The sequence below is a fragment of the Melanerpes formicivorus genome, unplaced genomic scaffold, assembly GCF_026170545.1.
Source record: "Melanerpes formicivorus ecotype bairdi unplaced genomic scaffold, bMelFor1.0.p_v2 SCAF_137, whole genome shotgun sequence".
NCBI classification, from domain to species: Eukaryota; Metazoa; Chordata; class Aves; order Piciformes; family Picidae; genus Melanerpes; species Melanerpes formicivorus.
The window spans coordinates 443,408-470,780 of record NW_027142489.1 but is presented as its reverse complement, the minus strand read 5'-3'; the positions used below and the strand labels follow the sequence as shown (position 1 = coordinate 470,780).

Sequence of the window (27,373 nt, the reverse complement as noted above, 5' to 3'; positions counted from 1 at the left end):
CACCATGTCATCTCTTTAGGAGTCTTCAGACAGCCTCTGGGCTGTCAGCAGGGGAGACTCTGCCTCTTCATGTTCTCCTTGAGCAGGATTCAGTCTTTTGTAGACCATGGAGTCAGCCTGAAGGAGTTGGGGTTGTGCAGGCTGCAGAGGAGAAGGCTCCAGGGAGACCTTCTGGTGGCCTTCCAGGGGCTGCAGCGGGCTGCAGGAAAGCTGGGGAGGGACTTTGGAGGGGATGAGGGAGGGACAGGACTGGGGGGGATGGAGCAAAAGGAGAAGTGGGGAGCTGGAGATTGGCTGTGAGGAAGAAGTTGTTGGGCAGGAGGGTGGTGAGAGCCTGGCCCAGGCTGCCCAGGGAGGTGGTGGAAGCCTCCTGCTGATGCCTGGAGGTGTTTGCAGCCAGGCTGGAGGTGGCTGTGAGCAAGCTGCTGTGGTGTGAGGTGTCCCTGCCCATGGCAGGGGCTTGGAGCTGGCTGAGCCCTGGGGTCCCTTCCAGCCCTGCCAGCTCTGGGGTTCTAGGAAAAGCCTTGAGCAAGGCCCTGACTTCTCAGCAAGGTGCTTGGGGGAGTTGTAGGGGAAATGCTGCCCAGGTTTGTGGGCCCAGGTGGCTCCAGCAGCAGCACTGTAGCCCCATCCTTGCACTGCAGCCCCATCCTTGCACTGCCTCCTGTTGTCCCAAGCCACTTGGGTTGCTGTGCCTCGTGCTTGGGGTTCAGGCCCTGCCCAGGGTCTGTGTCCTTGGAGGCCTCTGCTTCCTGGGCAGGCTGAGTTCTTGTTCTCCAAACCCATGGGAGGTTCTCCAGGCTTCACACCTTAACTGGTGAGCAGCAGGTCCCAAGGAGGAAGAACCTGAGTCCTGAGTCAGAAAGAAATGCAGCTTGGCAGTTCCCAGCAGCTGGAGCTGCTGCATAACTCCCTCTCTGCCCACAAAGGCAGGCAAGGACCTCAGTGCACCCCAAGAAGCTCCAGGATGCCCCTTGGCTGCCTCCTCTCCCACCCTGCAGCAGCTGCTTGCAGCAGGAGAGGTAGATGTGTCCTCTGAGCAGGGCTGAAGGTGCTCCTGGGCTCCTCTTCCTGCCTCCTGCTTGCTGGTCCTGGCCTGGGGCTTCTGCCCAGGGACTCATCAGCTCCTTTCTGCCTGCCCCCTGGGTGCTGCTGCAGCTTGTGATGGGGAGAGGACCTCTTCTGGCTGGGCAGTAGAGCTTTACCACCACAGTCCTTGTTGCCCTCTTTGTTCCCCAGCCTCTGTAGCTCCTGTTGAAGGCAGGGGAAGGAGGGCAGCCCACCCCCTTACTCCTTGCTGCCCCTCTTCATTCCCTGCCAGCAGCGCAGCCCTGCTGGGCTCTCCCTGCTCCTCTGCCCTGCTGGGTGGGACCGGTTTGGGTTGTTCCCATCCCACCTCTCTGCCCAGGGAGCCAATTTAGCCTCCCTGTGCTGCTTTCCTCTTCCCCTGCTGGTGCCCAAGCCCTGCTCTGGCAGCCAGCTCCCAGCTGAGGAGCGCTGCGAGCCGCCGCGGCCGGCCCTGACCTTAACCTGGGCTTTATTTAGTGCCTTGGCTTCCAGAGGAGCTATTTTAAAAGGCTGTTTCTCCCCTGGGAGGTGTGGTGAGAGTGTGGTGGAGTGGTGGCAGCAAGCTGGAGTTCAGAGGTCCTGTTGTGCTAGGTGACAAAGAGGCATTTGAGCATGGGGCCATAGTTTGCCTGAGGAGATGCTCTCTGGCTTGGCTGGAGGGGGCTCCTGCTTGTGCTGGGAGCTGGAAAGGAGCAAGGCTGCAGCAGCTTTCCTGGGATAGGGATGCGGCAGTGCTGTTGGGAGCAGGGAAGTCTGAGACTTCCAGTCCCTGGAGGAGGAGGTTTCTTTCTCCAGGAGGATCCTCTGCTGGGCTCTGCCCAGCTCCTGGGGGCTGCTTTGGGCTGGCTGAAGCGGAACGGTTCACAGCTTGACAGATTGCTGTGGGTTGGAAGGGACCCTCCAAGGGCAGCAGGGACACCCCCAACTAGAGCAGGCTGCCCAGGGGGCACAGCAGATCTGATCTTGAATGTCTCCAGGGATGGGGCCTCAACCACAGAGCTGCTCCAACCCCCTGAGCATTTTCATGGCCTCCTCTGGGCCCTCTCCATCGGCTCCAGGTCCTTCCTGTGCTGAGGGTTCCAGAGCTGGATGCAGTTCCTCACTGCTGGCCTCTGCTGTGCTTCTCCTGCCTTTCCTGGAGGAAGGTGGCTTGGGTTATGTTAACCATGGAAAGGTTTCTGACTGGCTGCCAAGGTTAATAATTGTCCTGTGAAGGCTGTGCTCAGGCAGCAGGAGCAGTGGGAGAGCCTCCAAGGCAGGAGGCTCTCCTGGCTCCTGCAGACACTTTGCTGTTGGTTGGTTTGCTCTCCTGGACATCAGCAGTTTCACTGGGGGAGGAGACCTGAAGTAATTCTGCTCAAGCATGGGGAGAGGCACAGGGGTAGAAGACACCACAGAGCTCTCCCAGCTGCTTTTGACTGAGATTTTTGGACCTGTGAAGGGTCAGAGGGAGGTGGTTGTGAAGTGGTCCCAGCAGAGGTAGTATCCAAGCTCTTGGCTGGGCTCCCTGCAGTGGCTGCTGCTGGTGGGGGGAGAGCTCCTGTGTCAAGGTTTGTCTGGCAAGGCCACAGACACTTGGTGGGACAGGATGGTGTCCCCAGAGCTCACTGCAGCTGTGCTTGGCCTTGCTTCACAATGCTTCAGCCTAATGGCTTCACAAGAGCTCAGGAGTGATGTACATGCTCAGGGTGCTGAGGGACCTGGGCCTGTCCAGCCTGGAGCAAAGGGAGGCTGAGGGGAGACCTTCTGGCTCTACCTGAAAGGAGCTTGGGGTGAGGTGGAGGTTGGCATCTTCTCCCAAGGGAGAAGTGAGAGGATAAGAGGAAATGGCCTCAAATTGAATCAGGTTTAGTTTGGACACTAGGAGAAACCTCTTCACTGAGAGGGTTCTCAAACCCTGCAACAGGAGCCCCAGGGAGGTGGTTGAATCCTTGGAGGTGCTTAAAAGGTGCAGAGATGTGGTGCTGAGGGCCATGGTTTGGCACCAGCCTTGGTACTGTTGGGTTAATGGTTGAACTTGATGGTCTTCAGAGCGGTCTTCAGAGTCTTTTCCAACCAAAACAGTTCTCTGATGAACTCTCTGTCAATGTTTAGCAATATGTGGGACAGGCTGCCCAGGGAGGCTGTGGTTGCCAGCTCCCTGGAGGTGCTCAGGGCCAGGCTGGATGAGAGCTTGAGCAGCCTGGGCTGGAGGGAGGTGTCCCTGCCTGTGGCAGGGGAGATGGAGCTGGAGGGTCTTCAGGGTCCCTTCCAAGCCAAACTATTCTGTGACTCAGTGGATATTAGGTGGGTGTCTTGGGACACATTTGCCTGCCCTGCAGCCCCTCCATGCCTTCTGTGGCAGCTCCAGGATGTGAAGGGAACATGTCTTAATGGAACTGTCATCTGGCCCAACTCATCCCACACTTCTCATGGGTCTGCTTTCTCCTCTTCTGGTTGCTGAGCTCTGCTGTGTTCTCCCCTGACACCCTGCATGTTGGCTCTTTTTCTTCTGGGCTAGGGGTGCATACAAAAAGAGACATGGTGTGGGTTGGAGAAGGATGCTCTGGACTAGACAGCTCCCTGTTAGGAGGCTAAGAAGAGTTTATATTGCTAAGGTTTTGTTAGAGAACAGATTGCCCTTGCTTTGCTTGGTTGTGCTCAAGAAATGAGCAGATGTGGCACTTTGGGACATGGTTTAGTGCTCATGGAGGTGTTGGGTAGAAGGTTGGACTTGATGATCTCAGAGGTCCTGTCCAACCTTAGTGATTCTAGCATGGGGATGGTCTTGAGCAGAGCTGTGCAGAGAGCTGCAGGCTGTCAGAGCTTGGCAGCTGTCTCTGGATCTCAGTGGGCTCTAGAAGATGTTTCTTTCAAGAGCTGCTCCTGCAGAGAAGGAACTTCCAGGCTTTCCATTTCGATTCATGGAGCTGTGTCTGAGGGGGAAGAAGCTTGTTCCAGTCAGCCTTCTCCTCCTGTTTAGGCCTGGGGTGCCCCCCTCTACTTGGCACTGCTGAGGCCACCCCTGCGCTGCAGCCTTCATGGGGTGGTTGTGCCCCAAGTGCAGGACCCAGCCCTTGGCCTTGTTGAACCTCCTAAGCCTAAGCCCAGCCAGCCTGGCCAGGACCCTGTGCAGAGCCTTCCTAGCCTTCAGGCTTGTGTGAGGAGCAGCATCTCTGCTCTGGCTGCTGGAGAGTTCAGGCTTCCTCTGAACCTTGTTTTCCCAAGGCAGTGGAGGTACCTGGAGCAACGCTGCCTTGGAGGGCAAGGAGCAAAGCAGTTTCCTTCCTCCTGATCCCTTCACCCTGCTGGTCCCTGGGGATGGCACAGGCTGCTGTGGCACTGCTTTGTTTAGCTTTCTCTCCCAGCCTTGCTGTGGCACTGAGCTATGTCTTCAGGCATGTCCAGCTGGCCCTTCCTGTTCTGCAGGAGGCTGTAGGGCTGCTGGGCCAGCCACGAAATGCTTTTCTTGTCTTCAGTGAAGGTGGATTTGGATCAGAGGAGGACCTGGCCAGACACCTGAGTAAACTTTCATTTGGGTGTGGAGCAAAGCTCCCTCCCACAGCTTGCAGGCTGGCCAGAGGGGTCCATTCTAAAGCAGAGTGATGCTGATCCTCTTTTTGATGGGTTGTTTTGATGAGGAGGATGATTGGTTGGCAAGGGCTTTTGATGTGCATCTATGCAAACAAAGCAGAGCTGGGCCTCTGGCGCTGGAATTGCTCCTGGCCCCCATGGGCAGGCTGTGGCTGACAAATGAAGGTGGAAAGAGGGAAGCCTCTGATCCCAGGGCAGGAAGTTTTGGCATCCTCTGTATCAGTGGCCAAGCTCAGGCACCAAAGCCCACACAGGCTGGTTGTGAGGCAGAAAATCCCTGGCTCCCAAAGTGAGAAGCAAACAGCTTTGGCTAACAAGGAACTGCAGTGAGGAGAAGCTTCCCTCACTGCCAGTCAGCTCCAGCAGCTAACCCTGGGCAGGGGGTGAGGAGCAGCTTCCCTCACTGCCAACCAGCTCCAGCAGCTAACCCTGGGCAGGGGGTGAGGAGCAGCTTCCCTCACTGCCAACCAGCTCCAGCAGCTAACCCTGGGCAGGGGGTGAGGAGCAGCTTCCCTCACTGCCAACCAGCTCCAGCAGCTAAGCCTGGGCAGGGGATGAGGAGCAGCTTCCCTCACTGCCAGTCAGCTCCAGCAGCTAACCCTGGGCAGGGGGTGAGGAGCAGCTTCCCTCACTGCCAACCAGCTCCAGCAGCTAACCCTGGGCAGGGGGTGAGGAGCAGCTTCCCTCACTGCCAACCAGCTCCAGCAGCTAACTCTTTGCAGGGTCAAGAGTTAAGCTGGAGCTCCTCAGTGTGTGGACCTGCAGTGAGGAGCAGTTTGCTCCACTGCCAACCAGCTCCAGCAGCTAACCCTGTGCAGGGCCAAGAGTTGAGCTGGAGCTCCTCAGTGTGTGGACTTGCATCAAGAAGCAGCTTCCCTCACTGCCAACCAGCTCCAGGAGCTAACCCTGTGCAGGGCCCAGAGTTGAGCTGGGGCTCCTCAGTGTGTGGACTTGCATCAAGGAGCAGCTTCCCTCACTGCCAACCAGCTCCAGCAGCTAACCCTGGGCAGGGGGTGAGGAGCAGCTTCCCTCACTGCCAACCAGCTCCAGCAGCCAACCCTGTGCAGGGTCAAGAGTTGAGCTGGAGCTCCTCAGTGTGTGGACCTGCAGTGAGGAGCAGTTTGCTCCACTGCCAACCAGCTCCAGCAGCTAGCCCTGTGCAGGGCCAAGAGTTGAGCTGGGGCTCTTCAGTGTGTGGACTTGCATTGAGGAGCAGCTTCCTGCACTGCCAACCAGCTCCAGCAGCTAACCCTGTGCAGGGCCCAGAGTTGAGCTGGAGCTCCTCAGCGAGCTGGAGCTGGGCTACAGCACAACTCTTGCCCCTGCAACTCCCTTGAGCCCACCGAGGAGCTTAACGCTGATGGCTTAGCCGGAGCCGAGTGCCAGCTGGCATCTCCAGCGCCAGGTAGCCCGAGCCATGCCAGTCCCCATGGCACCGTGGCCGGCCTGCACGCACTCACGTGCTGTGGTAAGGGTTTAATAGCAGCCCCACCCAGCACAGCCAGGAGCAGGACTTGCTGCGTAAGCGAAAAGCTGGAGAATCTCTGCCGAGCTCTGCCCTGCTTGCCGCCGCTGCTCGGCGAGAGGGCTGGGCTGGGGCTTCTGCTTGGTGTGATATTTATTTGGGGGGGGGGGAGCTGTTTTTTGGGCTTCACCTGGAAGCCACCCAGCCCAGGAAGGACTTGGAAAGGACAGCAGCATGCTGCTTTCGAGCTGCTGTCCGTCCTGGCGGGCGTAGGGCTGGCGGGGGGCAGCGGCGTGGGCAGCGCCTGAGTGCCTTCTCTGCCCGGCAGGACTCGGAGTCGCTGGACGGCTGCATCCAGAGCACCTTATCGGCTCTCTACCCTCCCTTCGAGGCCACGGCAGCCACTGTTCTGTGCCAAGTTTTTGATGTGGTGGAGAAGACGTACCGTGGGGATGGACTGCGCTACCTCATCGACTTCCTGATCCCGGCCAAGCACATCCTGCAGTGCATTCAGCAGGATGCCTGCGTGAGTACACCCAGCCTCTCCCCGAGGCCCGGCCGGGCGCTGCTCCCCGCGGCCGCTGCTTTCCCCTCTTGCCCTGTGAAAATGGCTGGCTGAGAGACACAGTGCTTGCAAGTGCAGGGCTGCCTGGCTGGGCAGGACAGGACAGGGCAGGCAGGCAAGGAGGGCGCAGCCGGGAGGTTGTTACCGGAGCTTAACGGAGCAGGGCTCGCCCGCGGAGTGAGCGCTGCCCTCGCCCGCTGCCAGCAGGAGCACCCAGGGCTTGAGGGACTCGGGGGAAGAGGTCCTGGCAGAGGGTTTGGATATGGCTGCCCGGGTGGCTCCTGAGCCCCGTGGCCGATGTGGAGCTCCTGCTGGTGGCAGTCGGTGTTTCCCTAGAGCTCCGGCTCCCCTCTGATGGCTGCTGGAGCAGGGGGGCAAGGCTGCAGAGCCTGCAGGAGTCACGTTACACTTGCTGCCAGAACCACCCCAGACCCACGTCTGCCTCCCTGCCTGGGACTGGGAGCGGTGACTCAAATGCCTCCATCGCAAACCTGCCTCAGAGTTTGCAAGATGGAGACAGAAAAACCCCAACCAACCACCCCCCAAAACTCAGCCAAGCCAAACACCACAGATGCAGGGCTGGTTCTAGCCTCTCCCTCGCTGAACCGAGAGGGTGTGTGCAGCCAGGCTGTGGACAGATGGCCCCGTGGGGGAGGACAAGGGGCTCCAGAAGGAAAAGCCTTGCATAGAAGCCTGGTCCTCCTGTGTTTCAAGGAGGTGCAATGCTGGGTTGGGGGGGCACCCGTGGATCCACAGAACGAGCCCTGGGGGCTGGTGACATTGCTTTGGTGCAGCCTTTGCCCCACCAGGCTGTAGCCAGCCCCAAGCCTGGTGCCAGGCTATGTGTTGGCGAGCCCTGGCAGAGCCAAGGCTGCGCGGGAGGAGGATTCTGGGGGGCAGGGCAGGAGCAGTGGGGTGCCGGCGGTGTTCACCTCGCTGCACCTCCGTGCACAGCCTGGCTTTGCCCCTGTGAGGACACAAAAGGCTTCTAAAGGCTTGGGTCAGCCGGTGATTGCTGCCAGGAGTGTCGGAGCTCTCCCCAGGCCACCTCCCTCAGCCGGGCAGGACGGGGAGGAACTTCCCTGCGCCCCCAGCCCACGGCAGCGCAGCAGCACCTGGGCAGGGGCGGCGGGGCAGGGCGGGGAGGGAAGGGAAGCGGCGCAGCAAGCGAGCCGAGCCCCCTGCCCGCCGTGGCTCGCTGGGAGCTGGGCCCTGGGTAGTGGCGGGAGGGCAGCGCAAGGGCTCTGTCCCCGCCCGGGTGGCCGAGCAGGGGCCAGCGCCCAGCGCCCGCCGTGGGGCAGCCCTGTGGCACAGGCCTCTGGCAGCGGGGAGGGCTCTGTGCTGCCCGGCGGCCAATGGGGGCACAGCTGAGCCTGCGGCAGCCAATAGGAGCGCGAGTCTGCCTTGATGGGCATGGCGGCCTCGGCTGTGCTGAGGGCGGTGGGAGCGGGAGGTGCTGAGGCGATGGGGCCGAGGTGGGGGAGAGACAGGGAGGGAGGCAGGCAGGCAGGCTCTGAGATGGGAAAGCTTGTGGGGTGGTGGGTCCTGGGGGTCCCTGAAGTGAGAGAGGTGTGGGGGTGGTAGGTCCTGGGGTCTCTGAGGCAGGAGAGGCTGTGTGTGGAGAGGGTAGGTCCTGGGGTCCCTGAGGCAGGAGAGGTTGGGGGGGGTAGGTCCTGGGGTCCATTAGGCAGGAGAGGCTGTGGGGGCAGAGTGCCCTGGAGGGGCTGAGGGTGCTGGCATGAGCCTGGGTGGCAGGGGGCCGCTGGTGGCCCAGGAGTCCCTTTGTGGGGGGGGTAGCAGTGTGGTGGGGCTGTCCTGTGTGTGCAGCACTGTGGGGGGAGGAGGAGGGGCAGGAGCTGTGCTTGGAGCCACATCCTGCCAGGGGCCTCGGCATGGGGGAGAGCTCTGTGCCTGGCACTCCCTGGCCTGCCCAGTGCCCGCGGGTGGGGGGGTGTGGGGCACACACCTCCCGTGAGGGCTGGCTGGGGCTCAGCACTAGGTAGCAGAGGCTTTTGGTGAGGTGTGGTGTGTCTGGGAGGGGAGGCAGCAAGAGGCAGAGTGCAGGCACAGGCCTCTCAGAGCACAGCTTGGTGCTTGGAGCCTTTTGTCCTCCTCCTGGCCTTGACTCCTTGTGACTTCAGAGTGGCAGTACAGGCAGATCAAGGCAAGCTCCAGGACCTTGTCCTGCCTTTAGTGCTGGGCCCAGGCTGCTCCACATTTCATTGGGAGATCTCTTGGCTTGCATTTGTTGTGGACTCCTCCAAAGCTCCCCTGTGTGTCCCTCCTCCCGTCCTCGCTCTCCACCTTGCAGGACTGTGTCTTGCAGCCCAGAGAGCCAAGCAGAGCCTGGGCTGCAGCAAGAGTATCACAGCCAGCAGGTCAAGGGAGGGGATTCTGCCTCTCTGCTCTGCTCTGCTGAAACCACACCTGGAGCTCTGTGTCCAGTTCTGGAGCCTCTGTGCCAGGTGCTGGAAGGTGTCCAGAGCAGGGCCAGGAGGCTGAGCAGAGGGCTGGAGCTGCTCTGCTCTGAGCACAGCCTGAGAGAGTTGGGGTTGTGCAGGCTGCAGAGGAGAAGGCTCCAGGGAGACCTTCTGGTGGCCTTCCAGGAGCTGCAGGGGGCTGCAGGAAAGCTGGGGAGGGACTTTGGAGGGGGTGAGGGAGGGACAGGACTGGGGGGGCTGGAGCCAAAGGAGAAGTGGGGAGCTGGAGATTGGCTGTGAGGAAGAAGTTGTTGGGCAGGAGGGTGGTGAGAGCCTGGCCCAGGCTGCCCAGGGAGGTGGTGGAAGCCTCCTGCTGATGCCTGGAGGTGTTTGCAGCCAGGCTGGAGGTGGCTGTGAGCAACCTGCTGTGGTGTGAGGTGTCCCTGCCCATGGCAGGGGCTTGGAGCTGGCTGAGCCCTGAGCTCCCTCCCAGCCCTTCCATCCCTTCAGCTCTGGGGCTCTTGCTGCTTGTGGGTGAAAAGCTTCATTTGCTTTTGAGAGTCTGGATGGCAGCAGCAGCATTCCCTCAGTTCAGCTGCTCCAGGGGAGCTTTTCTGGAGAGGGGCAAGAAAGGTGACCCCTGTCTGAGTGGCTGCTGTGGGAAGTCCTCAGAGAGCTAAATCTTCCTCTCAGCCTCTGCAGTGACAAAGATGTCAGTGGCTCCCTGGAGGCTTAGCGCAGCTGGGGGGCTTCAGCCTGCTGTGTGGCAATCCACAGCCTGGGAGATGAGGACAAGTTGAATGAGTTCTTACAGGGCCAAGTGTGGAATCTTCAACCTGGGGAAGAACAACCCCTAGGGACCAGGAGAGGCTGGGGGCTGAGCTGCTGGACAGCCATGTAGGGGAAGAGGGCCTGGGGGTCCCTGTGGACAGAAGGATGCCCAGGAGGCAGCAGTGTGCCCCTGTGGATGAGCAGGCCGAGGGCACTGCTGGGGTGGCTCAGAAGAGGTGGAGGGAGGCTCTCCTTGGCCTCTAGTCTGCCCTGAGACCACATCTGGAATATTGTGTCCAGGTCTGGGCCTCAGGGAGCTGCTTGAGAGAGTCAAGCACAGATCCACAAAGATGCTGAAGGCAGGGGAACAGCTCCCTGTCAATAGAATAGACCAGAATTAACCAGGTTGGAAAAGACCTTCAGGATCACCCAGTCCAACCTCTCCACCAGCACCATCTGATCAGCTCAACCCTGGCACCAAGGGCCTCATCCAGGCTCTTCTAAACACCTCCAGGGATGGTGACTCCACCACCCCCCTGGGCCAGGCAGAGGGAGCTGGGGCTCTGCAGCCTGGGGCAAAGGAGCCTGAGGGCTGCCCTCATTGCTGGGGATAAAGGTGTGCAGGGCAGTGTGGGGAGGCTGGAGCCAGGCTCTGCTCAGGGATGGCCAGGACAGGAGGCATTGGGGGCAAGCTGGAGCAGAGGAGCTGCCATGGGAAGAGGAGGGAAAATGTTGTCTCTATGAGGGTGCTGGGGCCCTGGAGCAGGCTGCCCAGGGAGGTTGTGGAGTCTCCTGCTCTGGAGGCTTTCAAGACCCCCCTGGATGTGCTCCTGGGTGACCTGCCCTGGGTGCCCTGCCCTGGCAGGGGGCTTGGACTGGGTGATCTCCAGAGGTCTCTCTTCCAACCCCTCCCAGGCTGTGATGCTGTGACCAGAATGGGGATGGAATAAGGTCTGGTGAGGAAAAGAGCCTGGCTGCTCTCCACCCCAGAACGTGGGAGAAGTTGCCATGGAATGCCAGAGCCCTGCTAAAAGGGATTTGGATTGAATCTGTTAAGTCAGGGCTAGGAACAAAGCAGAGAGAACAAGCTGAGCTCACAGCAGCCTGCCCTGAGCAGGGCCTGAATGGGCTGAGCCAGTGGAAAGGGCATCACCCTTCCCCATGTGCTTTGCTCCACCACAGGTAGTGGCACAGGAGGCTTTGGCAGCTCTTTTGGGGTTGTTTCTGTCTAAGCTCCTCCACAAAGGGTTTGTTATGGAGTCCTGTAGGAAAATGGATTGGCTGCATCAGAGGGCAGGAGGGTTGTGTGAGTGCAGCAAAGGTGGGGGGCAAGCTGCTGGCAGGGGCTTCCAGCTGCCCTGAGCTGGCTGCAGGAGTCACAGCATCACAGCTTGGCTTGGCTTGGAAGGGACCTGGAAGGTCAGCTGGTTCCAGAGTCCCCTGCCCCGGGCAGGGACACCTCCTGCTAGCCCAGGGTGCTCAAGGGCTGATCCAGCCTGGCCTGGAACACCTTCCCCAAACAGAAGCCTGTTCAAGCTGAGCTCAGTCCCTGGTGCTGGATCAGAATCCCAGAACTGTCAGGGCTGGGATGGACCCCAAGGCTCAGCCAGCTCCAAGCCCCTGCCGTGGGCAGGGACACCTCACTCCACAGCAGGTTGCTCACAGCCACCTCCAGCCTGGCTGCAAACACCTCCAGGCATCAGCAGGAGGCTTCCACCACCTCCCTGGGCAGCCTGGGTCAGGCTCTCACCACCCTCCTGCCCAACAACTTCTTCCTCACAGCCAATCTCCAGCTCCCCACTTCTTCTTTTGCTCCAGCCCCCCCAGGCCTGTCCCTCCCTCACCCCCTCCAAAGTCCCTCCCCAGCTTTCCTGCAGCTCCTGGAAGGCCACCAGAAGGTCTCCCTGGAGCCTTCTCCACTGCAGCCTGCACAGCCCCAACTCTCTCAGGCTGTGCTCAGAGCAGAGCAGCTCCAGCCCTCTGCTCAGCCTCCTGGCCCTGCTCTCGACACCTCCCAGCCCCTCCAGAGCCTTCCTGGCACAGAGGCTGCAGAGCTGGGCACAGAGCTGCAGCTGTGGGCTCAGCAGAGTGGAGCAGAGAGGCAGAATCCCCTCCCTGGCCCTGCTGGCCACACTTCTGCTGCTGCAGCCCAGGCTCTGCTTGGCTCTCTGGGCTGCAAGTGCTCCCTGCTGGCTGCTGCTGAGCTTCTCCCCCAGCACCCCCAAGGCCTTTCCTACAGGGCTGCTCTCAGCCAGTCTCTTGTCTCCACAGGTGCAGTACTGCGGGCTGCTCTTCAGGCACCAGGGCTGGCCGCTCTGCGTGCATGAGAAGGTGGTAGTGCAGCTGGCTGCCCTCGACCAGCGCCTCCTGCGGCCGGGAGACTTCTACCTGCAGGTTGTGCCCTACCTGAAGAAGTCTCCACGGATCGTCTTGAAATGCTTGGCCAGGGACGAGCGCAGCGTGGAGGAGGTGCCCATCCCGGAGGTTTCCTACACCTCCATCTTCACTCTGGAGTGGCTGAGCGCTTTCAACGGCCAGCGGCTGGGGGCGGCGCTGCAGAACTGCCTGCTGAGCGCCGCTGAGAGGATCTTCCGTGTGCCCTGGGACAGACTCATCCGCCCCGAGTTCATCGAGGAGGCCGAAGGCCCTGCAGCCAGCAGCCTCTCTGCACGGGGAGCAGGGCCAGGCTCCCCTCCCTGCCTCCCCGCGGGCCCTGCTGAGGGTGGCTCTCCGGGGCTGGGCTCCGGGGGGCTGCTGGAAGAAAAGTCAAGTGGGGACGGCCTGGCCCTCAGCAGCACGGCCCTGCAGTGCAGCCAGGCTCTGGTCAATGGTGTCCCTGCAGGCTCTGTGCCTCCAGAGGACTTGAGAGGTGACCTGGAGGGGGAATACGTTGAGCTGACAGAGGTTTCGCTGCCCAGGCTCGGGCCCTGCAGAGCTTCCCTGCCCCAGCCCCGAGCGCCAGTGGATGTGTCCCTGGGCAAGCACAGCTTCCTCCTCACTCAGGACAGCCCCAAGAGCCTGGCTCAGTCAGCACTGATGCAGGAGGAGCACTGCCAAGTGGATGCTTTCAGGACTACTTCCCCTGAGGTTCTCCAAAATGCAGTTCCACTGGAAAGCAGCAAAGTGATGGCAGGGGGAGAGGCGGCCCCGGGAGAGGCGGCCCCGGGAGGCCAGCTGCTGCCAGCCGCCCCTGCAGGCACCCCCAGGAGCTCTGCCGGGGATGCATCTCCTGCCTGCAGGGCAGAAGGGCTCTCTGCAGAGCAGGAGAGCTGCGGTGGAGGCTCCGGCGGCTGGCAGCACGCTCGGCGCAGCTGCGGCGGTGCTGCAGGAGCCAGCTGCAAAGCACAAGTGCCTGCAGCTCCTGGAAGGCTGGGAGGAGCAAGTGATGGTCCTAGTGCAAGTCTGGGTGATGGAACAGCAGGGCAGAGCTCAGAAGCAATGCTGGGAGATGCTGCTGCTGCAGAGGAGGTGGCTCTGGAAGGGTGTGGGGAGCCGCTGCCGGGGGGGCAAATCCAGGAGGCACAGAGGGAGGTCTCTCCTGGGTCCCCCCTTAGGCCTTCAGCACCACATTCCACGCTGCAGGAAGGCTCTGGTGTTTCTTGCCAGAGTGTCAGTGATGTCACACCAGTGCCTCTGGGCTCTCCTGAGAGTTCAGGTGGAGGTGTGGAGGAAAGGTCTCCTTCAGGGAGCACGGTGGCTGTGGCTGTGGCTGCAGCCAGCCCTTGCTGCAGTGAGCAGGAGGCAAACCTTACTCCTCCCTTAGTTCCTCCAGAGCAGAGCCAAGGGGAATTGGATGAGGTGGTGCTGGGAAGAAGGGACAGTGCAGAGGAAGAAGAGGAGATTGAGCAAACACTGGGTGTGAATGAGAGGCAGGCTGGCCACAGTCACTGCTGTGCCAGACTTGGGTCAGCAGGGGAAGAGCAGGAGGTCTCTGCCTGCCAGCATGAACCAGCTGAAGAAGCCCTCCTGGTCCCACCTGCTGCATCAGGAGAGGGTGACCAGGCAGCAGAACAGCTGAACAGCAGTGACTCTCTGGGCCCTGATGCACCAGCAGAAGGCTCCACTCCATCTGCAGGCCAGAGCTCTGGAGAGAGCTGTGAGGAACCCCAGGGACAACTGGAAAAGCAGGGCTGTGAAAGTGAAGAGAACTCTCTGCTGAGCCCTGATGCAGCCCAGGGTCTGCAGGGAGGGGAGGAGAACCCAGGAAGCTTTTCTTGCTGGGAAAAGTCAAAGCCTGTAGCCTTAAAAACACTGGAATCCATTGAGGAGGAGCTGGAGGTTGGCCAACTGTCCTCAGGACCTGCTGAGAGGCACAAGGAGCCCACCACTCTACACTCCCACCAGGAGGCAGCTTCTGGGGCTTCAGCTCCTGCAGGTACAGCAATGGGGTGTTGGTGGTGTTCTGTTTGAGAGCCTGGGTCAAAAGCAAAGGCCTCAAGGACCTCCCAGGAACCTCTGCTGGGAGGCTCTGGGGTGGCAGCAGAAGCCACAGGGCCATGAAAGCAGGTCTCTGCTCACAGGTGGGGTGGTTGTGGATGTTTTGGCTAATAGCTCTCTGCAGATCTCTGGGGGCACAGAGCAAAGGGTGAGAGACTTCATCTGGCTGCTGCTGGCCTCCACCCATGACAGTCAAGGCTTGGATAAGTGCTCCCTGCACTGGATGAGAAGCTGGCTGATGGCTGGGCCCAAAGGGTGGTGGGGAATGGTGCCCAGTCACCAGTGGTGTCCTCCAGGGCTCAGCACTGGGGCCTGGGCTCTAATGTCGTTATCAATGATCTGGATGAGGGCATTGTGAGCCCCCCACTACCTCTGCAGGTGGTCCCAAGCTGGGTGCTGTGCCCACCTGCTGCAGGGCAGGGAAGCTTTGCACTGGGAGCTGGAGAGCTCAGCCCCAGGGGCCGGGGCCTGCCCCTGGCTCACAACAACCCCCTGGGGAGCTGCAGCCCTGGGGATGTGTGCTGGGAGGCTGCAGCCTGCAGAGGCTCCTGGGGGCACTGCTTGAGAGGTGACTGAACAGGAGGCAGCAGAGCCCAGGGGGCCAAGAAGGCCAAAGGCCTCCTGGCTTGGGTCAGACACAGGCTGGGCAGCAGGGGCAGGAGGTGACCATCCCCCTGTGCTCAGCTCTGGGGAGGCCACAGCTGAGTGCTGGGCTCAGCTCTGGGCTCTCCCTGCAGGAAGGCCACTGAGGGGCTGGAGCCTGTCCAGAGCAGGGCAGGGAGGCTGGGGAAGGGCCTGGAGAAAAGGGCTGGGGGGGAGCAGCTGAGGGGTGTTCAGTCTGGAAGAAGAGAGGCTGAGGGGAGACCTCCTTGCTCTCTGCAGCTCCCTGAAGGCAGGGGGCAGTGAGATGGGGGTTGGGCTCTTCCCCCAGGTAAGGAGTGGTAGGACAAGAGGAAATGGCCTCAGGCTGCAGCAGGGGAAGTTGAGGTTGGACATTCACTGAAAGGGTTCTCAAAGGCTGGAAGAGGCTGCCCAGGGGGGTGGTGGAATCCCCATCCCTGGAGGTGCTCAGAAGAGGCAGGGATGTGGTGCTGAGGGCCATGGCTTAGCAGCAGCCTGGAAAGAGTTAAGGAATGTTGGACTTGATGGTGTCCAGAGCAGGGCCAGGAGGGTGAGCAGAGGGCTGGATCTGCTCTGCTCTGAGCACAGCCTGAGAGAGTTGGGGTTGTGCAGGCTGCAGAGGAGAAGGCTCCAGGGAAACCTTCTGGTGGCCTTCCAGGAGCTGCAGGGGGCTGCAGGAAAGCTGGGGAGGGACTTTGGAGGGGGTGAGGGACAGGCCTGGGGGGGCTGGAGCAAAAGGAGAAGTGGGGAGCTGGAGATTGGCTGTGAGGAAGAAGTTGTTGGGCAGGAGGGTGGTGAGAGCCTGGCCCAGGCTGCCCAGGGAGGTGGTGGAAGCCTCCTGCTGATGGCTGGAGGTGTTTGCAGCCAGGCTGGAGGTGGCTGTGAGCAAGCTGCTGTGGTGTGAGGTGTCCCTGCCCATGGCAGGGGCTTGGAGCTGGCTGAGCCCTGAGCTCCCTTCCAGCCCTTCAGCTCTGGGGCTCTTACTTGGGAGAAAAGACCAGCCCTGGCCATGCACCAACTCCTTGCATCTCTTCAGCCCAGCTGTGTTGAGGCACTGAAGAAGGAACCCAGCAGGCATTCCAGGTGTCTCAGGCTCCTGCAGCAGCCTGTAGGCAGGCAGTGTGCAGCCACAAGGCTGTTGGGGCTGGCTGGGCCCAGGCTGTGCTGAGCCCAGGGAGCTGGGGCTGGCTGGGCCCAGGCTGTGCTGAGCCCAGGGAGCTGGGGCTGGCTGGGCCCAGGCTGGGCTGAGCCCAGGGAGCTGGGGCTGGCTGGGCCCAGCCTGGGGAGCTGGGGCTGGCTGGGCCCAGGCTGTGCCGAGCCTGGGGAGCCGGGGCTGGCGGGGCCCAGCCTGGGGAGGTGCAGGTGGCACCCTGGGGTGGGGGTGGCTGGAACTTGCCATTCCTGTTTAGCAGCTCTCATTCCCTGAGACCCCTGGCTAGGCAAACTCCCTGGCTTGGAACAGCAGAGCAAAGGCTCCTGAGAGAGTGGGAGGTGCAGAGCCACCCTGCTGGGGCATGTCTGACCCTGTGGAGGAGCCGAGCAGAGCCTGGGATCCTTGGGACAGTGCAGTGCATGCACAGGTCCCCAGTGGTCTGGGTAAGAGCTTGGGGCACTGCTGAGCACTGCCCTGTGGGGCTGCAGCACTGCCTCAAGTGTCCTTGGCAGTGAGGCTGGGGAGAGCCTGGCACAGGCTGCCCAGGGAGGCTGTGGCTGCTCCCTGCCTGGAGTTGTTCAGGGCCAGGCTGGATGAGGCCTTGAGCAGCCTGGGCTGGGGGGAGGGGTCCCTGGGCATGGCAGGGTGATGGAGCTGGCTGAGCTTTGAGGCCCCTCTCAGCCCAAGCATTCTCTGAGTCTCTGAGGTGGTGGCTGGGCTGTTCACTGCTCTGCAGCACAGGTCTCTGGTGGACCCCCCCCGGGCTCTGGGGGGAGTCTCTGAGGAAGAGCAATTCAAATGGTTTGGGGGATTTGGCTGTGATCTGTGCTGCAGGCTGAGGGAGCTGGGCTGTGCAGCCTGGAGAGGAGAAGGCTCCAGGGAGGCCTTGGAGCAGCCTGCCAGGACCTGAGGGGGGCTGCAAGAAGTCTGCAGAGGGACTGCTCCCCAAGGCCTGCAGGGCCAGGCCCAGGGGCAATGGCTTCAGAGCAGATTGGGATTGGATGTGAGGAACAAGTTCTTTACTCAGAGGGTGGTGGAACACTGGCACAGGCTGCCCAGGGAGGTGGTTGGGATCCATTCCAGGTGAGGCTGGAGAGGGCTCTGGGCAGCCTGCTCCAGCTGGGGCTGTCCCTGCTGGGGGCAGGGGGTTGGAGTGGAGGAGCTTTGGAGCTCCCTTCCAGCCCAGCCCATGTGCTGGTTCTGTGCTCACCACCCAGCTGTGATGAAGTGAAGCTTCAGGCACTGCAGTCAAAAACCCCAAACCATCATCTCAGAGTTTGCAGAGCAGGAGAAACAGCCTGGAGTCATCAGGAAAAAGCCCCAAAGCAACCAGCCAGCCTCTTAGGGCACAGGACAGTGGCAGGAATGGAGCAGGGGCTGCAGTGAGCTTCAGCCATTCAGTCAGGCTTGATTGCCCTGAGCTCCACACCAAGCCATCCCCTGCTCTGGCCTCCTGAAGCCACACAGATACCAAGGGAAGCTCAGCCCCAGCTGAAATGACAGCAGCTGGTACCTTGCACTCAGGCCTCCAAATGGATCCTTCTCCTCCAGCCCAGCACAGAATGCCAGAGGAGTTTAGGTTGGAAATGACCTCAAAGCTCATCCAGCTCCAGTCCCCTGCCATGGGCAGGGACCCCTCCCCCCAGCCCAGGCTGCTCAGGGCCTCATCCAGCCTGGCCTGGACCACCTCCAGGCAGGGGGCAGCCACAGCCTCAGTCCCCATCTGCAGTGAATCCTCTGTCCCTGGCTGTGGTTGGGGTAGTTCTGCTCCTGTGGGTGTTTGGTGCCTGAGTAAGAGCAAAGGCTAAGCTGGGTGGGTTCAGCCCCTCAGCAGCAGGGGGTGAGCTGCAGGAGCCTGCCTGGTGTGCAGGCCCTGCATGAAGCCACAGCAGACCTCAGGGCTGGGGCAGCCAGGCTGACTCTGTCTCTGGGTTTTTCCTTGCCCCTTCCTCCCCCTCCCACTGAGCTCATTTGCTGCACAGCTCTGATCTAACTTGGAAAGATTTTGAGTGGGATCTGAGCTGGTTTGAGCTGGTGGCTGAAGAGTTGGAATCCTGGGTTGGAAAGTTGGAAGAGACCTCCAAGATCCAGTCCAGGCCTGGACTCAGCACTGCCAGGACACCACTGAGCCATGGCCCTCAGCACCACCTTTCCATGGCTTTGAAGCCCCTCCAGGGATGGGGACTGCCCTGGGCAGCCTGGGCCAGGCCTGGGTCACCCTTCTGGGGAAGAAATTGTTCCTCATGGCCAACCTGAACCTCCCCTGGGGCAACTTGAGATCATTTCCTCTTATCCCACCGCTTGTTACAAGGGAGAAGAGCCCAAGCCCAACCTGGCTCCAGCCTCCCCTCAGGGAGCTGCAGAGAGCAGTGAGGCCTCCCTCAACCTCCTCTTCTCCAGGCTGAACAAACTCAATTCTCTCAGCTGCTCTTCCCCAGCCCTCTCCTCCAGACCCTTCCCCAGCTCCTCAGAGTCCTTCTGGGAGTGAGGAGCCCAAACCTGATCCCAGGATTCAAGCTGTGCCCTCACCAGTGCCCGGTCCAGGGGCACCATCACCTCGCTGCTCCTGCTGCCCACCCCAGTGCTGCTGCAGGCCAGGCTGCTGGTGCCCTTCTTGGGCACCTGGGCACACTGCTGGCTCATCCTCAGCTGCTGTCAGCCAGCACCCCCAGGGCCTTTGCCACTGGGCACTCTGCAGCTCCTTTGCCCCCAGCCTGGCCCATCCCTGGGGTGGTTGTGCCCCCAGTGCAGGACCCAGCCCTGGGCCTTGTTGAGCCTCATCCTTCTGTCCTCATCCCATTGATGCAGCCTGTCCAGATCCCTCTGTGGGTCCTTCCTACCCCCCAGCAGCTCAGGCCTTCCCTCCAGCTGGGTGTTGCCTGAACACCCGAGGGTGTCCTTGCCTCCTGCACCCAGAGCTCTTCCTGGCCCCGAGCCTGGGGGAAGCCTCTTGGCAGCCTGCTTCCCTTCCCAGCTCAGGGCACTGCTGCTCTTCCCCAAGGGCTCCAGTTTAGGTGAGAGTCCAGCTGGAAGCTTTGCAGCTGTGGAGAGGGTTTGTGGCTTTTGGGGGCTGGAAGGTCACCTCAGGGGTCAGGCGCTGTGCCCCGCTGGGGGTCAGGTGCTGTGCCCCGCTGGGGGTCGGGCGCTGGGTTTCGCTGGGGGTCGGGCGCTGGGTTTCGCTGGGGGTCGGGCGCTGGGCTCCCCTGGGGGTCGGGCGCTGTGCTCCCCTGAGGGTCGGCGCTGGGCTCCCCTGGGGGTCGGGCGCTGGGCTCCCCTGGGGGTCGGGCGCTGGGCTCCCCTGGGGGTCAGGCGCTGTGCTCCCCTGAGGGTCGGCGCTGGGCTCCCCTGGGGGTCGGGCGCTGTGCTCCCCTGAGGGTCGGCGCTGGGCTCCCCTGGGGGTCGGGCGCTGTGCTCCCCTGAGGGTCGGCGCTAGGCTCCCCTGGGGGTCGGGCGCTGTGCTCCCCTGAGGGTCGGCGCTAGGCTCCCCTGGGGGTCGGGCGCTGTGCTCCCCTGAGGGTCGGGCGCTGTGCTCCCCTGAGGGTCGGCGCTAGGCTCCCCTGGGGGTCGGGCGCTGTGCTCCCCTGAGGGTCGGCGCTAGGCTCCCCTGGGGGTCGGGCGCTGTGCTCCCCTGGGGGTGGGGCACTGGGCCCCGCTGGGGTCGGGCGCTGTGCCCCGCTGGGGGTCGGGCGCTCCCTGTGCTCAGCAGCCCCTGGGCTCGGCAGCCCCTGCTCAGGGCGCTGCCTGGCTGGTGTCAGCACGGCTCGGCGCTGCCGGCACGGGGCAGTGCTGCTGCCGCCTCTCTGAGCCGTGCTCAGGCAGCTCCTCCGCCGCCGCTTCCTCCGCCCGGGGGGCAGGTGGGACCTGCCAGCACGGCAGATGCGGCTGGCCCAGCTCTCCGCCTGCCTTTTGATCTGCGCCTCCGCAGGGGGAAGGGCCTGGGCCCCGGACTGCCAGCACCCAGCAGTGTGCTTGGGCCTGCCCGGGGAGAGGTGGGGCCGGCAGGGCTGCGGCTGGGCCCGGGAGCTTGGGGAAGGGAATGTTTAGGCAAGGTAGGCTGGGAGCTGTGGGACTCCAGCGAGGTTCCCAGCACAGGAAATAGTGAGTCCAGTTCTGGGCTCCTCATCCAAGAAGGACCTCAGGGAACTGCTTGAAAGAGTCCAGCCCAGAGGCACAGAGCTGCTGCAGGCAGGGGAACGTCTCCCTGGGAGCACAGCTGAGGGAGCTGGGAGCAGAGCAGCCTGAGGGCTGCCCCCAGTGCTGGGGGTAAAGCTGTGCAGGGCTGGAGCCAGGCTCTGCTCAGGGATGGCCAAGCACAGCACCAGGGGCACTGGGGGCAAGCTGGAGCAGAGGAGGAGCCACAGGAACTGGAGGAGAAACTTTGTCCCTGGGAGGCTGCTGGAGCCTGGAGCAGGCTGCCCAGAGAGGCTGTGGAGTCTGCTCTGGAGCCTTTCCACCCCCCTGGATGTGTTCTGAGTGACCTTCTCCAGGTGCCCCTGCTCTGGCATTCTTAGCATCCTAGAGTGGGTTGGGTTGGAAAGGACCTCAAAGCTCATCCATCTGCAGCCCCCAGCCCAGGCTGCTCAAGGCCTCATCCAGCCTGGCCTGGTACACCTCCAGCCAGGGGGCAGCCACAGCCTCCCTGGGCAGCCTGTGCCAGGCTCTCCCCAGCCTCCCTGCCAACAATTCCTTCCTCCTCTCCACTCTCACTCTGCCCTCTCCCAGCTCCAAGCCATTCTCCCTGCTCCTGGCACTCCCAGCCCTTGCCCAGAGTGCCTCCCCAGCTCTCCTGGAGCCCCTTCAGGTCCTGGCAGGCTGCTCTGAGCTCTGCCTGGAGCCATCTCCAGGCTGCACAGCCTGAGCTCCCTCAGCCTGTCCCCACAGGAGAGTTTTCTCCAGCCCTCTGATCCTCACCTTGGCCTCCTCTGGACCTGCTCCAGCAGCTCTGTGTCTGTGGCAGCACTTTGGGCCTGGCCTCAACCACTCAAGCTCCCTTGCTGCTGAAGCTTGTGTTGGGAAGCCACTTCAAGGAGGGCTTTGTTCCTGCTCCTGCTCTTTAATGAAGTATTGGAAGCTGTTGGTAAATAAACTGAGTCAGGAGGCAGCCTTGCTGCTGCAGCAGGAGGGCAGGATGCTGGCAGCCAGTTTGAAGCTGCAATTACAAGGTCTGAGCTGGCAGCAAGCAAACAGAGCCTCTGCTCTGCTCTCTGCCTGGGGGGAGCTGGGGGGAGCTGGGGGCTTGGTGGTAGGGGCTGTGCTGTGCCCTGCTGAGCCCACAGCTGCAGTGCTGTGGCCAGCTCCGGGCTCCCCCGCTCCAGAGGGACAGGGAACTGCTGGAGGGAGCCCAACAGAGGCTGTGAGGATGCTGAGGGGCCTGGAACAGCTCTGCTGGGGAGGAAGGCTGAGAGCCCTGGGGTTGTTTGGTCTGGGGAGGAGAAGGCTGAGAGGGATCTGATCAATGTCTGTCAATAGCTGAGGGCTGGGGGGCAGGCTGGAGGTGCCAGGCTCCTTGGGGTGGTGCCCAGGGACAGGACAAGGACCAACAGGTCTGAGCTGGCACCCAGGGGGTTCCACCTCAGCATGAGCAGAAACTTCTTTGGTGTGAGGCTGCTGGAGGCCTGGAGCAGGCTGCCCAGAGAGGTTGTGGAGCCTCCTGCTCTGCAGAGCTTCCAACCCACCCCCCCCCCCCCCCCCCACCCCGGATGCCTTTTTGGGTGCCCTGCTCTGGCCGGGGCTGGGCTGGGGGCTGTGGTTCCCAGCCAGGCAGGGGGTGGTCTGCTCAGGGACAGCAGTGTGGATCTTACAGCCAGCTTGGGCACCTGGCCTGCTGCTGGCAGGGGAAGCAGAGGAGCTGCAGAGGGCTGGGGACATGTCCCCTCCCCGGGCCCTGGCTGGGGTGGAGCTGTGCTGCAGCTGCCGGCTGCTGCTTTCTCTTGCAGGGATGGTGTCGGAAGGGGCAGCGCCGCTGGGAGCGGCGAGCGGCGCGGAGCCGGCGAGTGCAGGCGCTGCCCCGGGGCGAGCCTCGGCGGCTGCCACCCCCCCAGCCTCCCCCGTGCCTGCCTTGGCCTGGGGTGGTCGCTGTGCCCCTGCCATCGGCAGGGATGTCCACCCCCAGCTGCTGCGCAGCGGCGTCGCCTGCCTGCCCGGTGAGTACCTGAGCCGGCGCCTGCCTGGAGGAGGGCAGGGCAGAGCAGCCTCTGAGTGCAGGGCTGCAGGCAGCTGCCACCTCCCTCCCCTTCACCCCAAGCTGCTGCAGTGGTGAGGCTCAGGGCTGGAGCAGCAGCTAGATGAGTGCCAGAGGCTCTGCATCCAGCCCTCTGCCTCCTAAAGGGAGCAGGGGGGAGAGGCTGCTGGGGTGGGAGAGAAGGTGAGCCAGCTGGGATGGGGATGAGAACAACCCAATGAAACAGAGACAGAGACACAGCCCAGTGTGGAGCCCAGCCCCTGGGGGCAGTGTTGGCACCGCTGGCACCTCTGATGCTGTGGCAGGCGCTGGGACAGTCCCAGCCTGCACAGGAAGCAGATTCAGGAGCTGGATTGTGGAAGTGGATCCAGGCACAAAGGGATCAGGATGGAAGGCAGAACAGGCAGAGTCCTGCTGGCACAGCAGCCAGTGGAGAAGAGGCTGGAGCCTGCTGCCCCCTCAGCTTGCTCCTGGAGATGCCATCCATGGGCTGCAGCCCCTTGGTGGGCAGCTGAGGGTCCCCTGTGCTGTCTGCTCCTTCCTGCCCCCCAGGTGGGACACAAGCTGTGGCAGTGCCCTTGGTGTGCAGAGGAGCAAGTGCAAGGCAGAGCCCTCCTGCAGCCCAGCCCTTGGCAGGGACTGTCCCCAGCAGCTTCTCCCTGCTCCCTAGGAGCAGCCTCTGGCTGTGCAAAGCTGCCCTGAGCTGCAGACAGTGCCTGGGTGAGCAGAGCCTGAGCTGGGGAGGGACAGAACTCATTCTGGTCTAGCCAGGACATTCAGGAGCAGCACCTCTTGAATCCTCTGAAGCTTCTGGCTGGGAAGGACAGGAAGCAGAACTTCCTCTCCTGAAAGCCACATCAGCTCACCTCCCAGGAGCCTCCAAACTTTAACCAAGCAGCTGTGAGTCAGAAATGCCAACCCTGTGGCCTCATAGCTGGAGTTCAGGGAGGGAAGAGTGAGGATGCAGCTAATGATGGGCTGCTGGGCCAGGCAGTGGGAACTGGAGTCACTTGGGAGCTAATGAAAGGACAGGGGTGCAGGAGGGGCTGCTGCTGGACAGCACTCTGTGGAACCTGTTTGGTTCTTGGCTGATGAGCTCTGGATGCCTCCTTGGAACAGACCTCTGGAGACCTGCAGTTCAGGTCAGGTTTGTCAGGGTCCTGGACACTGGGACTGAGGCAGCCCCAGCAGGGCTGCAGCTGGCACCAAGCTGTGTGGTGCTGCTGAGACAGGGGAGGGAAGGATCCATCCAGAGGGACCTGGGCAGGCTGCAGAGCTCAGCCCAAGCCAAGCTCCTCAAGGCCAACAAAGCCAAGGGCAAGGTCCTGCGGCTGGCTGAGGGCAGTGCCAAGCCCAGAGCCAGGCTGGGGCAGGAGTGGCTGAGAGCAGCCTGCAGGAGAAGGCCTTGGGGGTGCCAGGGGGTGGCAAAGTGCCCAGGAGCCAGCACTGGGCCCTGGCAGCCCAGAGGCAGCTGAGTGCTGAGCTGCAGCCAGAGCAGGGAGAGCAGCAGCACAGGGAGGGGATTCTGCCCCTCTGCTCTGCTCTGCTCAGCCCCCACCTGCAGCACTGCCTCCAGCTCTGGGGCCCCCAGCACAAGGAGGACCTGGAGCTGCTGCGGAGGCTCCAGAGGAGGCCCCAGAGATGCTGAGAGGCTGCAGAGCCTCCCCTGTGGGGCCAGGCTGGGTTTCAGAGCTGTGTAGATGCTGTCCTTGAGTCCAGCAGTCCAATCAGTGAGCCCTGCCTGATTTCTCTCCCACTCTGCCATGACCCAGCATGTCAGGAGTAGCAAAGCTCCCCCTCAAGCACACAGACAGAGGAAGGCTTTGTCCCTGCTGCTGGCTCAAGGAGGGCTGTGGCACAGCTCTGGGTGTAGGAAGCTCTGCTCCTGGGTGCTGCCCCTCTGTGCTTGGAGCCCTTCTCCAGCTCACGTCCTGGGAACAGACTGGGGGCACCCCAGGGCACTCTCTGTGCTGGGGGCTGTCCAGCTGGCTCTGTTTTACCTAGCACCTCACAGCCTTGGCCCTGGGGTGGGGACAGAGGTGGTCCAGGGCAGTAAGTGGGACAGAGGCAGGGGGAGAGAGCTTCCTCCCAGGCTGTGGCTTTGTGCTGTGCTTGGGATTTCCCCTCCCTCTGGGTCTGTGTGGCAGGAAATGGCTCCTGTTGCTGGGAGCTGCTTTTCACACAATAGAGGAGCAGCCCCTGCTGCTTTGGGTCCCCTTCCTGCTGGTGTGCTGAGGGCTGGAGCAGGCTCACTCCAAGGCCCTGCCAGCTTTGGCATGCTGGAGGCAGCACTGGCTCTCCAGAGGGGGTCCACTGCTCTCAGCCTCTCCTGCTGAGTGTGAGTCCAGAAATGGCTCTGTTGGAGCATCCCAGAATCACTGAGGCTGCAAAAGAGCTCCAGGATCATTCCAGCAGCTGAAAGGAGCCTGCAGGGAGGCTACAGAGAGACTTTTGCTGAGGGTCTCCAGAGCCAGGCCAGGGGGGAAGGGTTTGGAGCTGAGGCAGAGCAGGGTCAGAGTGGAGCTGAGGAAGAAGTTCTCCAGCAGGAGGGAGCTGAGGCTCTGGCCCAGGCTGCCCAGGGAGGCTGTGGCTGCCAGACTGGATGAGGCCTTAAGCAACAAGATCTAGGTGAGAGGTGTCCCTGACCATGGCAGGGGAGGGAGGTAGATGATCTCTGAGGTCCCTTCCCCTCTGAGCTGCTCTGTGTTTTGCAGGCAGGTGTTGGGGAGGTGGAACATGAGGCAGGCACAGCTGGCAGCAGGCTCTCTGTGAGACTCTTCTCTTTGCCCTCCTCTTTCCCAGGCACCAGAGACAAGTCAGGACGGGCAGTGGTCATCATAACAACCAGGAGCACAGCCTGGCTCAACCCCCACTGCAACACCACTGAGCTGGTGAGACTGCTCCTGTACCTGCACAGCATCCCAAGGTTGGTGACCTCCTGCTGTTGTCTGCTCCTTGCCTTCTGAGCAGGTGAAAGCTGGAGCAGGGACTGGGACAAGTTGACTTTCTTCCCCTAGGAAGCTGGTGCAGACAGTCCCCAAAGTGTCCAGCTGGGGATCTCCTGCCAGGGTGCAAGCTCTGGGCTGTGCTCTCTGTGCCTTGGGCATGGGGAGAGATGGAGTTAGGTACAAACTGCTGGAGAGGCTCCAGAGGAGGCCACCAAGATGATCCAAGAGCTGGAGAACCTCTCCTTTGGAGGGACAGGCTGGGAGAGTTGAGGCTGCTGAGCCTGGAGAAGGCTACAGGGGGACCTCAGGAGAGCCTCCCAGGAGCTGAAGGGCTCCAGGAGAGCTGGGGAGGGTCTCTGGGCAAGGGCTGGGAGTGCCAGGAGCAGGGAGAATGGCTTGGAGCTGGGAGAGGGCAGAGGGAGAGTGGAGAGGAGGAAGAAATGGTTGGCAGGGAGGCTGGGGAGAGCCTGGCACAGGCTGCCCAGGGAGGCTGTGGCTGCCCTGTGCCTGGAGGTGTTCCAGGCCAGGCTGGATGAGGCCTTGAGCAGCCTGGGCTGGGGGGAGGCTGGGCTGGTGTTGGCTCTGGCTGAGCTTTGAGGTCCCTTCCAACCCAACCATTCCTTGGCTCTCTGGATCTCTGTGCTGAAGGTCTCCATGCCCTGCAGGCAGCCCAGGCCATCCTTGCCTGCCTGAGCTCAGAGAATGGTGCTGGGGGCTGTGGTGGGGCAGGCATGCAGCAGTTCCACCCCAGGCTGTGGTCACCTGGTAGCTTAGAGCCAGGACTCTTTCCAGGCTAAGGAGAAGGCAGGGTCTGGGAGGATGGAGAAAATCTTTGCCTTGCTCTGGCTGGCAGCTGTGTTTGGAGGCTGTGGGCTGCAGTTTGCTGCTCCTCCTTTCACTTTACATTCTTCTCCCTCAGCTCATCTGGGTCTCTGCTGAGACTTTGGTTCACTTCACAGGGTGTGAGGGGTTGGAAGGGACCTCTGGAGAGCTCCCAGTGCCAGCCCCTGCTAGAGCAGGAGCACAGAGCCCAGCCCAGGGGGCACAGGAACACATCCAGCCAGGGCTGGGAAGGCTCCAGAGCAGGAGACTCCACAACCTCTCTGGGCAGCCTGCTCCAGGCCTCTGGCAGCCTCCCAGCCAAGAAGTTCTTCCTCCTGCTGAGCTGGAAGCTCCTGGGCTGCAGTTTCCAGCCCTTGCCTCTTGTGCTCCCCCAGGGCACAGTGAGCAGAGGCTGTCCCTGTGCCTCCCTTCCTGCCCCCCAGCCCTCAGCTCTGGAGAGACATTGCTCAGCTCCCTCTCAGCCTTCTCCTCTGCACACTGCACCCCCCCAGGGCTCTCAGCCTCTCCTGCCCAGGCAGTGCTGCAGTCCCTTCAGCAGCCTTGGAGCCCTCCCTTGGCCTCTCTGCAGCAGATCCCTGTCCCTCTGGAGCTGGGGAGCCCAGAGCTGGAGGCAGTCTTCCAGCTGTGGACTCCCCAGGGCAGGGCAGAGGGGAAGGAGAAGCTCCCTGGCCCTGCTGGCCACACTTGTGGCTGATTACCCTAATCAGAGGTCAAGTGAACTCTCTGCCAGTTACTTCTGGTTTGGTTTGAAGCTCCTCCAGCACTGCCAGAGGGAGCAGGCTTGAGCCACGAGCAAGCTGCTGCTGCTCCTGCCTTGTGCTTCTCCCTTCACCTCGGGCGTGCAGCACCACAGACGCTGGGTCTGGCCCAGCGTGGTGAAGCAGTGTGGTAGGACCACTCTTGTCCCTGGCCACAGCTGGCCAGGCCTGGCTTTCCTGTCTGGTTCAGCCAGAGCAGCTCCCAGCTGTGAGCTACGTCCCAGGCAGGGGAGGCTGGGGAAGCTGAGGCGGAAGGGGCAGAGCTCCCCCCGGGCAGCCCAGCGCTGGTCTCAGGGTGGATCTTTTGCTCAGGGGAAGGTGGCCACCCAGTCCCCTGTCCTTGCCTGCTGGATTGGGTTCTCCCCCCTGTGCCAGCTATGGCTTTCTGTTTCCCCCACCTTGCTGCTGTTGAGTGGTGACAGCTGTGCCCTCTCTTCTGTGTCCTTGCAGAGCAGAGTGCCAGTCTCTGGGCCTGACGGTCCTGGTGGATGCTCGCCGCTGCTCGCCGCTCCCTGCTCTCTTCAAGGCCTTCAGCATACTGCAGGTGAGCCTTGAGATTGGCCAAAGAGC

General features: G+C 62.1%; 1 protein-coding gene across 1 annotated transcript in view; it reads left to right on the top strand.

Annotated features, from left to right (window-relative positions):
* The window catches only part of PLEKHG4 (pleckstrin homology and RhoGEF domain containing G4), a 60,311-nt gene that overhangs the window by 12,950 nt on the left and 19,988 nt on the right, over positions 1 to 27,373 (top strand). Inside the window, exons 2-6 of the mRNA XM_068168379.1 lie at positions 6,435 to 6,632; positions 12,134 to 14,237; positions 22,010 to 22,216; positions 25,057 to 25,180; positions 27,254 to 27,347. Coding sequence (XP_068024480.1) covers positions 6,435 to 6,632; positions 12,134 to 14,237; positions 22,010 to 22,216; positions 25,057 to 25,180; positions 27,254 to 27,347 — 2,727 coding nt within the window. The remainder of the gene's footprint in view (positions 1 to 6,434; positions 6,633 to 12,133; positions 14,238 to 22,009; positions 22,217 to 25,056; positions 25,181 to 27,253; positions 27,348 to 27,373) is intronic.